Genomic DNA, 14,481 nt, shown 5'->3' on the forward strand with positions numbered 1-14,481 from the left:
TCACTTTCTATATATTTATTCACATTTTAAACTCACACATTCACATAACACACAGACATTCACTTCTTACACACAGATAATATTCACTTTCCACACATGCAGTTTTGCTTTCTACAACAATTCACTTTCTACACACACTTTCACATTTAACAGTCCTAAACTTTCACTTTCTACACACACACATTCACTTTCTGCACATACAGGCATTTTCTACACACACTTTTTCACTTCTTACACATATACTGTTTCATTTGCTACATACATGTTCACATTCTACACCAACAGAAATCACTTCTTACACACACTTTCACTTTCTATACTCACACTTTCACTGTCTACACAGATACACTTTCACTTTTTACACAGTTTTACTTCCAACACACACATGCACTTTCTAAGCTCACACATATTTATGTTTTACACTCACACATCTTCACTCCCAACACAGACACATATTCACTTGTTACACACATATTCACTTTCTACACAAACATAACCACTTTCTACACACAAACTTTCACTCCCCACACTCAGATAATTTCCCTTTCTACAGGCACACTTTCACTTTCTACACATACTTTCACTTTCCACACACATATTTTACATTATACAAACATTCTCACTCTATATCCATACATAGACTTTCTATACACACACATTCACTATCTACACACATTCACTATCTACACACAACACACTTGTCCACTTTCTACACACACTTTCACTGTCTACTCTCACATACACTTTTACTTTCTACACACACTCATTCACTCTACACACACAAACACATTCATTTCTACACATACATACTTTGTTTCTGTACACACACACTTTTACTTTCTACACAACCACACTCACTTTCTATGCAGACTTCCACTTTCTACACCCACACACTCACTTTCCATACACACACTTTCACTTTCTATGCACATACATATTCACATTCTACAAACACATATTCACTTTCTATTTAAACATTCACTTTCTACACACAGACTTTCAGTTTCTACAAACACATATTTTACATTCTACACTCACAAACATTCTCATTCTACAGCACACATCCACACACTTTCTATGCACACACATTCAGTACCTACACACATTCACTTTCTACACTTGGTTTCATATTCCACACCCTTTCACTTTCTACTGCTGCTGCTGCTGCTAAGTCGCTTCAGTCGTGTCCGACTCTGTGCGACCCCAGAGATGGCAGCCCACCAGGCTCCCCCGTCCCTGGGATTCTCCAGGCAAGAACACTGGAGTGGGTTGCCATTTCCTTCTCCAATGCGTGAAAGTGAAAAGTGAAAGTGAAGTTGCTCAGTCGTATCTGACTCTTCACGACCCCATGGACTGCAGCCCACCAGGCTCCTCTGTCCATGGGATTTTCCAGGCAAGAGTACTGGAGTGGGGTGCCATTGCCTTCTCCGTCACTTTCTACAGTTTCTCTTTTTACACACCCTTTCACTTTCTCCACATATCTTCACATTCCAAACATACACATTCACTTTTTAAACACACATTCACTTCCCATACACAGACATGTATTCACTTTCTTCACACACATTCACATTCTAGATACACACATTTTTACACAGGCATTTTCACTTTCCACACACACATTACATTCTACACTCACAAACATTCTCATTTTACACTCACACAGACATACAGTTTTAAAACACATTCACTATCTACACACAATCACTTTCTACACAGAAAACACACATTCACTTTCTACACACACACATTCCCTTTCTATAAATGTTTGCTTTCCACACATTTTCTTTCCACACACACTTTCTACAGACACACTTTCACTTTCCACACTCATATACTTTAACTTACTACACACACTTTCACTTTCCACACACACACACACACACACACACACACACACACATTTCTAAACCCAAAATCAGTTTCTACACCCAAACATTCACTTTCTACACATACACTCTTTCACTTTCTACACATGCACTTTCACTTTCCACACACTGTTTCATTTCTACACATTCATATTCTACACACACACACACTTTTACTTTCACACATACACAGATTCACTTCCTACACACACATTCCCTTTCAACACACAATTTCACCTTCCATACACATTCACTGTCCACACACTCTTCACTTTCTATCCACTCACTTTCTACACACTTCCACTTTCTATACACACATATTCACATTTACACACACACAATTACATTCTACACTCACAAACATTCTCATTCTACAATCACACAGACACAGCCATTTTACACAGATATTCACTATCTACACACATTCACTTTCTACAACACACTCACATTGTACACATACCCATTCACTTTCAACAACACACACATTTATTTCTACACACACACATACACCTTCACTTTCTATACACACAGTCACTTTCTATGCACAGACACATACACTTTCCACACACACAAACTCACTTTCTATACACACACTTTTACTTTCTACAACCATACATTTCACCTTCTACACCATGCACTTTCACTTTCTACACACTTTCACTCTGTACACACAGTTTCACTTTCTACACACACTATCACCATACACATATTTTCACTTTCTACACACATTCAGTTTCTACACATACTTTCGTTTTATATACAAATTTACCTTTTACAAACATACTTTATACACACACACACATTCACATACTTCACCCACACCCACAAAAATTCACTTTCCACCCACATACACACTTATTCACTTTCTACACACACATTCACTTTCCATACTCAGACACATTCACTTATGTATGCACACACATTCACTTTCTACACACACATATACACATTTGTTTCTACACACATGTTCACTTTCTACACAGACACATTCACTTTTTACACACACACATTCACTTTTTATACACACACACATTCAATTTCCACACACAATTTACTCTTCAAACAAACACACACTCTCTTTCAACATATATGTTCACTTTCTACACTCATACACTTTCACTTTCTACACACTAACTTTCTACACTCATACACATTTACTTCCCACACTTTCACTGTGTACACAAACACACTTTCACTTTCTACACACACTTTCACTTTGCACATGTACATTCATTCTGAACTTACAACCACATTAAACAAACACAGACACATTCACTTTCTACAGGCTTACAGACTTTCTACACACTTTTACTTTCTACACTCACACTTTCACTTTCCACACATGCTCTCACTTTCTAAGGCAGTGATTATGAGGTTTCACAGCACGGCCTGAACACAGTGGATACATTACACTGGCTGATTGATTTTGCAGCTGGAGGATAACAGAAGAATTCCCTCAGATGAAGAATCTCTGTCAAACTGGTACACAAAAGAGAGTGAAGACAGTAAATTACATCCACATGTTCATCAGTACCTAAAACTGCTCATTCTCCTAAGTTTCACCCAAATCTACATCCAAAGGCCAACTAGTTTTTCTAAAATGTGTGGAATTGGGAGGACAGAATGCATGTTAGCTGATCAATGATGAAAAGTTAAGTTCAGTCATTCCTCATGTCCAACTCTTTGCAACCCCATGGACTACAGCATGACAAGCTTCCCTGTCCATCACCAACACCCAGGGCTTGCTCAAACTCATGTTCATCGAGTTGGTGATGCCATACAACAATCTCATCCTCTGTCATCCCCTTCTCCTCCTGCCTTTAATCTCTCCCAGCATCAGGGTCTTTTCTAATGTGTCAGTCCTTCACATCAGGTGGTCAAAGTATTGGAGCTTCAGCATCAGTGCTTCTAGTGAATATTCAGGAATGATTTCCTTTAAGGTTGACTGGATTGATCTCCTTATTGTCCAAGGGACTCTCAGGAATCTTCCCCAACAGCACTATTCAAAAGCATCAATTCTTTGGCACTTAGCTTTCTTTACGGTCCAACTCTCACATCCATACGTGACTACTGGAAAAATCATAGCTTTGACTACACAGACCTTGGTTGGTAAAGTAATGTCTCTGCTTTTAAATATGCTGTCTAGGCTTGTCATAGTTTTTCTTGCAATGGGTAAGCATCTTTTAATTTCATGGATGCAGTCACCATCTGCAGTAATTTTGGAGTCCAAGAAAATAAAGTCTGTTATTGTTTCCATTTTTTCTACATCTATTTGCCATGAAGTGATGGGACTGGATGCCAGGAGCTTAGTTTTTTGAATGTTGAGTTTTAAGCCAGCTTTTCCACTCTCCTCTTTTGCTTTCATCAAGAGGCTCTTAAGTTCTTCATTGCTGTCTGCCATAAGGGTCATGTATTCTGCATATCTGAGGTTATTGATATTTCTCCCAGCAATCCTTATTCCAGCTTGTGCTTCATCCAGCCTGGCATTGTCACGTGATGTACTCTGCATATAAGTTAAATAAGCAAGGTGACAATATACAACTTTGATGTACCCCATTCCTAATTTGGGGCCAGTCCATTGTTCCATGTCTGGTTCTAATTGTTGCTTCTTGACCGGCATACAGGTTTCTCAGGAAGCAGTTAAGGTGGTCTTGTATTCCCATCTTTTTAAAAATTTTCCACAGTTTGCTGTGATCCACACAGTCTTTGGTGTAGTCTATTGGCTTTGGCATAGTCAATAAAGCAGAAGTAGATGTTTTTCTGGAACTCTCTTACTTTTTTGATGATCCAGCAGATGTTGGCATTTTGATCTCTGGTTCCTCTGCCTTTTCTAAATCCAGCTTAAACATCTGGAAGTTCTCAGTTCACATACTGTTGAAATCTAGCTTGGAGAATTTTGAGCATTACTTAGCTAGCCTGTGAAACAAGTGCAGTTGTGTGGTAGTTTGAACATTCTTTGGCAATGCCTTTCTTTGGGATTGAAATGAAAACTGACCCTTTCCAGTCCTGTGGCCACTGCTGAGTTTGCAAATTTGCTGCCACATTGAGTGCATCACTTTAACAGCATCATCTTTTAGGATTTGAGCTACCTCAGCTTGAATTCCAGGGCTTCCCTGATAGCTCAGTTGGTAAAGAATCTTCCTGGAATCCAGGTTACCCCAGTTCATTTCCTGGGTTGGGAAGATACACTGGAGAAGGGCTAGGCTACCCACTTAGGAAGGATTGCACTGATAACTTAGGAAGGATTTCTGACCTCTCTTTGCTATTCTTTGGAATTCTGCATTCAGATCAGTAGATATTTCCTTTTCTCCTTGCCTTTCACTTCTCTTTTCCTTTTATTTTTTTTTTAAATTTTGAATTTAAATTTATTTATTTTAATTAGAGGCTAATTAATTTACAATATTGTATTGTTTTGCCATACATCAATATGAATCCGCCATGGGTATACACGTGTTCCCCATCCTGAACCCCCTTCCCTCCTCCCTCCTTGTACCATCCCTCTGGGTCATCCCAGTACACCAGCCCCAAGCAACCAGTATCATGCATCAAACCTAGACTGGCGATTTATTCTTATATGATATTATACCTGTTTCAATGCCATTCTCCCAAATCATTCCACCCTCTCCCTCTCCCACAGAGTCCAAAAGACTGTTCTATACATCTGTGTCTCTTTTGTGGTCTTGCATACAGGGTTATCATTACCATCTTTCTAAATTCCATATATATGCGTTAGTATACTGTATTGGTGTTTTTCTTTCTGGCTTACTTCACTCTGTATAATAGGCTCCAGTTTCATCCACCTCATTAGAACTGATTCAAATATATTCTGTTTAATGGCTGAGTAATAGTCCATTGTGTATATGTACCACAGCTTTCTTATCCATTCATCTGCTGGTGGACATCTAGGTTGCTTCCATGTCCTGGCTATTATAAACAGTGCTGCAATAAACATTGGGGTACACGTGTCTCTTTCAATTCTGGTTTCCTCGGTGTGTATGCCCAGCAGTGGGATTACTGGGTCAAAGGGCAGTTCTATTTCCAGGTTTTTAAGGAATCTCCACACTGTTCTCCATAGTGGCTGTACTAGTTTGCATCCCACCAACAGTGTAAGAGGGTTCCCTTTTCTCCACAACCTCTCCAGCACTTATTGTTTGTAGACATTTTGATAGCAGCCATTCTGACTGGCATGAAATGGTACATCATTGTGGTTTGGTTTTGCATTTCTCTGATAATGAGTGATGTTGAGCATCTTTTCATGTGTTTGTTAGCCATCTGTACGTCTTCTTTGGAGAAATGTCTGTTTAGTTCTTTGGCCCATTTTTTCATTGGGTTGTTTATTTTTCTGGAATTGAACTGCAGGAGTTGCTCATTTATTTTTGATATTATTTGTCCATTGCTTCATTTGCTATTATTTTCTCCCATTGTGAAGGCTGTCTTTTCACCTTGCTTAGAGTTTCCTTTGTTGTGCAGAAGCTTTTAATTTTAATTAGGTCCCATTCGTTTATTTTTGCTTTTATTTCCAATATTCTGGGAGGTGGGTCATAGAGGATCCTGCTGTGATGTATGTCGGAGAGTGTTTTGCCTATGTTCTCCTCTAGGAGTTTTATAGTTTCTGGTCTTACATTTAGATCTTTAATCCATTTTGAGTTTGTTTTTGTGTATAGTGTTAGAAAGTGTTCTAGTTTCATTCTTTTAAAAGTGGTTGACCAGTTTTCCCAGCCCCACTTGTTAAAGAGATTGTCTTTTTTTTTTTTTTTTTTATTGTATAGTCTCGCCTCCTTTGTCAAAGGTAAGGTGTTCATAGTGTGTGGATTTATCTCTGGGCTTTCTATTTTGTTCCATTGATCTATATTTCTGTCTTTGTGCCAGTACCATACTGTCTTGATGACTGTGGCTTTGTAGTAGAGCCTGAAGTCAGGCAGGTTGATTTCTCCAGTCCCATTCTTCTTTCTCATGATTGCTTTGGCTATTCGAGGTATTTTGTATTTCTATACAAATTGTGAAATTATTTGTTCTAGTTCTCTGAAAAATACTGTTGGTAGCCTGATAGGGATTGCATTGAATCTATAGATTGCTTTGGGGAATATACTCATTTTCACTATATTGATTCTTCCAATCCATGAACACGGTATATTTCTCCATCTATTAGTGTCCTCTTTGATTTCTTTCACCAGTGTTTTATAGTTTTCTATATATAGGTCTTTTGTTTCTTTATGTAGATATATTCCTAAGTATCCTATTCTTTTCATTGCAATGGTGAATAGAATTGTTTCCTTAATTTCTCTTTCTGTTTTCTCATTATTAGTGTATAGAAATGCAAGGGATTTCTGTGTGTTGATTTTATATCCTGCCACTTTACTATATTCATTGATTAGCTCTAGTAATTTTCTGGTGGAGTCTTTAGGGTTTTCTATGTAGAGGATCATGTTACAACAGTCTCATGTGCAAACAGTGAAAGTTTTACTTCTTATTTTCCAATTTGGATTCCTTTTATTTCTTTTTCTGCTCTGATTGCTGTGGCCAAAACTTCCAAAACTATGTTGAATAGTAGTGGTGAGAGTCTTGTCTTGTTTCTGACTTTAGAGGAAATGCTTTTAATTTTTCACCATTGAAGATAATGTTTGCTGTGGGCTTGTCAGATATAGCTTTTATTATATTGAGGTATGTTCTTCTATTCCTGCTTTCTGGAGGGTTTTTATCATAAATGGATGTTGAATTTTGTCAAAGGCTTTCTCTACATCTATTGAGATAATCATATGGCTTTTATTTTTCAATTTGTAAATGTGGTGTATTATATTGATTGATTTGCACATATTGAAGAATCCTTGCATCCCTGGGATAAAGCCTACTTGGTCATGATGTATGATCTTTTTAATGTATTGTTGGATTCTGATTGCTAGAATTTTGTTAAGGATTTTTGCATCTATGTTCATCAGTGATACTGGCCTGTAGTTTTCTTTTTGTGTGGCATCTTTGTCTGGTTTTGGTATTAGGGTGGTGGTGGCCTCACAGAATGAGTTTGGAAGTTTATCTTCCTCTGCAATTTTCTGGAAGAGTTTGAGTAGGATAAGTGTTAGCTCTTCTCTAATTTTTGGTAAAATTCAGCTGTGAAGCCGTCTGGACATGGGCTTTTGTTTGCTAGAAGATTTCTGATTACAGTTTCAATTTCCTTGCTTTTGATGGGTCTGTTAAGATTTTCTATTTCTTCCTGGTTCAGTTTTGGAAAGTTGTACTTTTCTAAGAGTTTGTCCATTTCTTCCACGTTGTCCATTTTATTGGCATATAATTGCTGATAGTAGTCTCTTATTATCCTTTTTATTTCTGTGTTGTCTGTTGTGATCCCTCCATTTTCATTTCTAATTTTATTGATTTAACTTTTCTCTCTTTGTTTCTTGATGAGTCTTGCTAGTTGTTTGTCAATTTTATTTATCCTCTCAAAGAACCAGCTTTTGACTTTGTTGATTTTTGCTATGGTCTCTTTTGTTTCTTTTGCATTTCTTTCTCCCCTAATTTTTAAGATTTCTTTACTTCTACTAACCCTGGGGTTCTTCATTTCTTCCTTTTCTAGTTGCTTTTGGTGTAGAGTTAAGTTATTTACTTGACTTTTTTTCTTGTTTCTTGAGGTATGCCTGTGTTGCTATGATCCTTCCCCTTAGCACTGCTTTTACAGCGTCCAACAGGTTTTGGGTTGTTGTGTTTTCATTTTCATTCATTTTTATGAATATTTTGATTTCTTCTGTGATTTGTTGGTTATTCAGCAGCGTGTTGTTCAGCCTCCAATGTTTATATTTTTAATAGTTTTTCTCCTGTAATTGAGATCTAATCTTACTGCATTGTGGTCAGAAAAGATGCTTGGAATGATTTCAAATTTTTTGAATTTACCAAGGCTAGTTTTATGGCCCAGGACGTGATCTATCCTGGAGAAGGTTCTGTGAGCACTTGAGAAAAAGGTGAAATTCATTGTTTTGGGGTTAAATGTCCTATAAATATTAATTAGGTCTAACTGGTCTATTGTATCTTTTAAAGTTTGTGTTTCCTTGTTAATTTTCTGTTTAGTTGATCTATCTATAGGTGTGAGTGGGGTATTAAAGTCTTCCACTATTATTGTGTTATTGTTAATTTCCCCTTTCATACTTGTTAGCATTTTTCTTACATGTGGTGCTCCTATATTGGTGCATATATATATTTATAATTGTTATATCTTCTTCTTGGATTGATCCTTTGATCATTATGTAGTGTCCTTCTTTGTCTCTTTTCACAGCCTTTGTTTTAAAGTCTATTTTATCTGATATGAGCATTGCTACTGCTGCTTTCTTTTGGTCTCTATTTGTGTGGAATATCTTTTTCCAGCCCTTCACTTTCAGTCTGTATGTGTCCCTTGTTTCGAGGTGGGTCTCTTGTAGATGACATATATAGGGGTCTTGCTTTTGTATCCATTCAGCCAGTCTTTGTCTTTTGGTTGGGGCATTCAACCCATTTACATTTAAAGTAAGTATTGATAAGTATGATCCCGTTGCCATTTACTTTATTGTTTTGGGTTCAAGTTTATACACCCTTTCTGTGTTTCCTGTCTAGAGAAGATCCTTTAGCATTTGTTGGAGAGCTGGTTTGGTGGTGCTGAATTCTCAGCTTTTGCTTGTCTGTAAAGCTTTTGATTTCTCCTTCATATTTGAATGAGATCCTTGCTGGGTACAGTAATCTGGGCTGTACATTATTTTCTTTCTTCACTTTAAGTATGTCCTGCCATTGCCTCCTGCCCTGAAGACTTTCTATTGAAAGATCAGCTGTTATCCTCATGGGAATCCCCTTGTGTGTTATTTGTTGTTTTTCCCTTGCTGCTTTTAATATTTGTTCTTTATGTTTGATCTTTGTTAATTTGATTAATATGTGGCTTGGGGTGTTTCACCTTGGGTTTATCCTGTTTGGAACTCTCTGGTTTTCTTGGACTTGGGTGATTATTTCCTTCTCCATTTTAGGGGAAGTTTTCAACTGTTATCTCCTCAAGTATTAAAAAAAATATAACTTTGATATAAATTCTATATATATGAAGCTTATATAATAATTTGAATTAAATATAAAATTATTCTTTAAATCACTAACAATTTCTTATTATCAGAATATGAATAAAATATAATTTCATATTAGTCAAAAGGTACATATAACCTTATATGTGTATTTGCATATAATTATATAGATGAGCCTGTCAAACAGAAAAATGTGCACAAGTTTTTAATTTTAGTTATTAGAAAGGGTTTGGGCAAGATTAACATGAGTAGCAGTGGGTGATGTCAGGAAAGGAAGGCAAGAAAAGAAAAAAGATTAAAAATTCAGCAAGTGAGATATGGACCTTTCATACATTTATAAAATTACATGTGTTTTTATACAGTAAAGCTTCATTTAGTAATTATTAGATATGCTTCATATATATAGCACTTATATCAAATTTACATTTTTTTTAAAACTTGAAGTGTATTTTAAGAAGGAGAACCTTTTGCATTTCATTACTTTTTAATGTCCTGTAAGTCATCACTTTTCTTTGGAGTGAAGATTGGGCAAGATTAACATGAGTAGAAGTGTAATATGTCAGGAAAGGAAGGCAAGGAAAGAAAAAAAGACTAAAAATTCAGCAAGTGAGATATGGCTCTTTCATACATTTATAAAATTACCTGTGCTTTTACACATTAAAAGTTCATTTAATGTATTTTAGGAAAGACTCTAAAACATTGTTTAAAAAAAAAAAAAAGAAGAAGAAAGAAAGCATGTATTTCTGCCCTGGATTCCATACTGACCTGCTCCCATTCATCTTTTTCACCCTATTCTGGATGTGAAGATTTTTCAGAGAAGGGAAAAGCTGACTAGCATCAGAAAAACATCCCAAGCTCAGTCCCACTCCACTCCACTTCAGAAAGACAGGCACAGATATTACAACCAAATAATATAGTCCTGTGATCTCCTGATGTGAGAAGCTAAAGCAAAGAGCCAAACTTGGACAGATGGATGAAAACCACAACAGGAAGGAAACTGGGGTTACTTTACAGAACACACTGCATTATGATAGTTTAGCAATTGTGTTTAAATATTTATAATCATTGTTCTTAAATGTTTTTGATAGTAGTTGACAGTACTGATAGCAGCTTTTTGTCATTTAGTGACAGTTCAGCTGGGCTTTCTCTCTTCTCTCTTAGTTCCATGCTCTCTACCTGGTGAAATGGGCATATACATAATCACAAATAAGTACCAGGACTGCCGTAACCATTTTTCTAGCAAAAAATATTGCTTAGGATGCATAATTTTAGTGATATTTTGTATAGCTCACATGGCCAGTAGGTATACTTTATAATAGAGAAATTTATTATTATATTACATTCTGAAGTAAATGAACATATTTCATTGTTTTACTGATTTTATTATCTTATTTTATAATAAATCACTGTGTCTTCTTTTTGAGTTGTGAATTAAAAATCACCAAGGCTCTCTGTCCTTCACAGAGAAAGTCCTGTGGATTGCGCAGTGCAATGTGGAAAGAAGTGGGAATCAGCAAGTCTCCTGCCACGTGACTCAGCGAGACCGCAGGCGCTGAGTTCCACCTGGCAATAGGGCAGGGCCCTGGCATGGGGACCACTTACTCTCATAGCGAATGAGGAATCCCACGCTGGACCGGCTGTTGTCTGTGCTGAACAGGAGGTACATGAAGTTGCCCGTGCTGATGAGGAATTGCGGCGCCTGCGTGCCGTGGTACTCCCCGATCAGCGGGGACGAGCTGGCCGGCCCATCTCTGACCTCCAGCGTGTCGTAGTTGACTTCAGTTTGGAATCTGCGGGCAAATGTGTCCAGTGAGAAGAGAAATGCAGGGCAGCGCTAACTTACAGGCATCCTGTGTCTTTATTCACTGAGTGAAAACCCAGGTACAGCAAGAGAAGTAAATAGATCCAGATACACATGCACTCTCAGACTCTGGCACATGTGGTATCTAAGGTTATTACTAACTTCCGTGCACTCCCACAGCCCTCCCCATGACTGAATACTCTGTCCAGTAATATCACAAATGGGGTAGGGGGGGTCATTCAGCTTTAAAATACAAATACTGTGAGCCAGTTAGATAGAGAATCAACAATCAGTGAAAGTCAATCAAGATGCATTTTCAAACTGTTTTTTCATGATCCCCAGTATAACATGATTACAGATTTCTTAAAATGAGCATATTGAAGTGACATGATCTCCTAAAGGAAAGAGGTAAATCAAATATGACACTACTTTAAATACTTTTCCTGAAATAAAGAATCCTGTGCCTTTTAAAGCTGCAGTAATTCTTTTTTCTTTTATTAGTGTTTTTAATTATGAAAGTATGATAACATACTTGGAGACTTGGAAAATACAGAGCAACATCACATATATAATAGTTCCACTATATATTATACTTGTTTTATTAAGTTGATAAATTAAGATTTTTAGTTGGAGTTTCAATATCAAGCTCTTAAAAATAATAGAATGAATAGACAGAAAAGTAGAAGAATATAGTAGATCTGGGAAGCACTAAAGCTGCACTGACTCCGGTATAACAGTGGAAGGACACTGGGCTTCAGAAAGCAAATGCTACTTCAGTGATTTGAGAAAGTTAGAACAGCTTCCAAGAAGTGCCTAACTTTCCTTCCTGGGAGGACTTATGCCTCCAGAGAACCTGGTCTGGTGTTATGCTCATACACAGCTGCAGCCACTTGGGTGCTCTCAGATACAGTGGAGGTGCCATTCCAGACACTGAGATAATTGTGTAAATGGGCCCATCTGAGCTAACCGGCTTTCAAAGGGTCTGGCGTGGTCCCCAGGAAGCAGCTCACTGCTGGAGCCTCTGATGCACTCAGTGATCAAGGAATTGGGGGGAAGCCTGTGCCGTGGTCCCTGGGGTGGGCATTGCATGGTGCTGGCAGGGAGGAGAAAGAAGGGACAGAGTGGCCATCTTAGGCCCCTAGCACAGAGCAATGAAAAAAGATGAAATCAAAGGACCCTGTGTGTGATCATTAAATCACACACTTTTCCTTGTGTGTGTTTGTGTGTGTGTATAGTTACTCAGTCCTGTCTGACTTTTGCGACCCTATGGACTGTAGCCCACCACGCACCTCTATCCACGGGATTCTCCAGGCAAGAATACTGGACTGGGTCCCTCACCCTCCTCCAGGGGATCTTCCCAACTCAGGGATGGAGCCCATGTCTCTGGCGTCTCCTGCACTGGCAGACCGGTTCTTTACCACAAGTGCCATCTGAGAAGCCCTTTCTTTGTGTGAATACATAATAATAATATCTTCGTGCAACTAACTTAGAATGGTCCCTGACCCTTCATCTTCCAGGATTTCAACCAATTGGTGTAGCATGTGGCTAGGTCAGAATATGGTCAGAGGCCAGGCATTTGCGGGTGGGGAGAGAGGGCAGCTTTGCATTTTACTATTAAAAATGTTCTCTAAAGTGTCTATGGCTTCACAGTTTATTCGAGTTCACATTCAAGAAGCCTAGATGAGCATGGGATAAATCTCATGTGCAATATCTGCCCTGAAGTTTTCACAACTTTCATCTTGAGAGATAGCCGGGACAGATAGAGGGCACACCTCCACAGCCGGAGGATCTCCAGGGCAACTTCAGAAAGAGAAATGTAAATGATTTCCATGTCTGGCAACCCAGCACACACCGCATAACAATACCCTCAGTGCGGAATTTAAAACTGTTCGTATAAACACGCTCTTTATTAGGATGCCAGCCCACAGCTCAAGTTATAAACCTAAGCACTATGCAAGTAATCTTTAGAAGACTGTGTGCAATGTACAGGGTGAAAAAAAATCACAAGTGTCTAAAAGTATCTGAAATGCTGGAATTTAGCAAATAACACAGTCCAATAATATAGAAAAGACAAGATTGAGAAACATTATGAGTATTTTTTTTTCCAGCAACTGAAAATGGAACACTAAGAAATTGTGCCAAACCAGAATGTGAAATCACCACTTTTACTAAATGAGTTAAATGTGATGTGCTGCTGGGAATCAGGGCGTGTGTCTGCGTTTTTCCCCTCTCAATACTAGAAAGTATAAAAAATTATAATAAGAAACTAAATTCAATGTATTTAATATTTATAAAGTTCTTTTTTCCCATTGACTAAGATTATATGCCAGAATCCATTCTCCAATATAAGGAATACATAGACCATTTTTTTTTCTTTTCTGAGAGATTATCCTACTAAAGTCGTAATTATCCCATCAGATATAATAATGCCAATAATAACTTCAAATATAAACAGTTACTAAGTGATAATACAATTCCTGCTAAAAACCTCTCCTTTATGGATGCTATCATTGAGTATTAAGAAATTAGTGTAGAAAATAATGTCATAAGGTATATCTGTCTTGAGACATTGTAATAGTCTGAATACTAGAACCCTAAACTCAGTCTGCTTAGGAAGCTCATTGCTGGAGAGAGCTCATTTTGCTCAGATATTAACCTTGAAACACTAAACAAAGATGCTTCCTTGGATTTTAAAGCATTTGGGTCCATTCTATAGCATTTTTAGGTTCTTGATTTTCAAATCAATGGTTGAGACAATCTGGACAATGTTTTATCATGGAGAATTCAA

At 37.6% G+C, this 14,481-nt stretch overlaps 1 protein-coding gene across 1 annotated transcript in view; it reads right to left on the reverse strand.

Moving 5' to 3' along the window:
- Positions 1–14,481, reverse strand: part of CSMD1 (CUB and Sushi multiple domains 1) — a 2,072,278-nt gene that overhangs the window by 383,321 nt on the left and 1,674,476 nt on the right. The window contains exon 17 of the mRNA XM_061404066.1: positions 11,495–11,682. Coding sequence (XP_061260050.1) covers positions 11,495–11,682 — 188 coding nt within the window. The remainder of the gene's footprint in view (positions 1–11,494; positions 11,683–14,481) is intronic.

Source organism: Bos javanicus, chromosome 27 (assembly GCF_032452875.1).
Source record: "Bos javanicus breed banteng chromosome 27, ARS-OSU_banteng_1.0, whole genome shotgun sequence".
Lineage (NCBI taxonomy): Eukaryota > Metazoa > Chordata > Mammalia > Artiodactyla > Bovidae > Bos > Bos javanicus.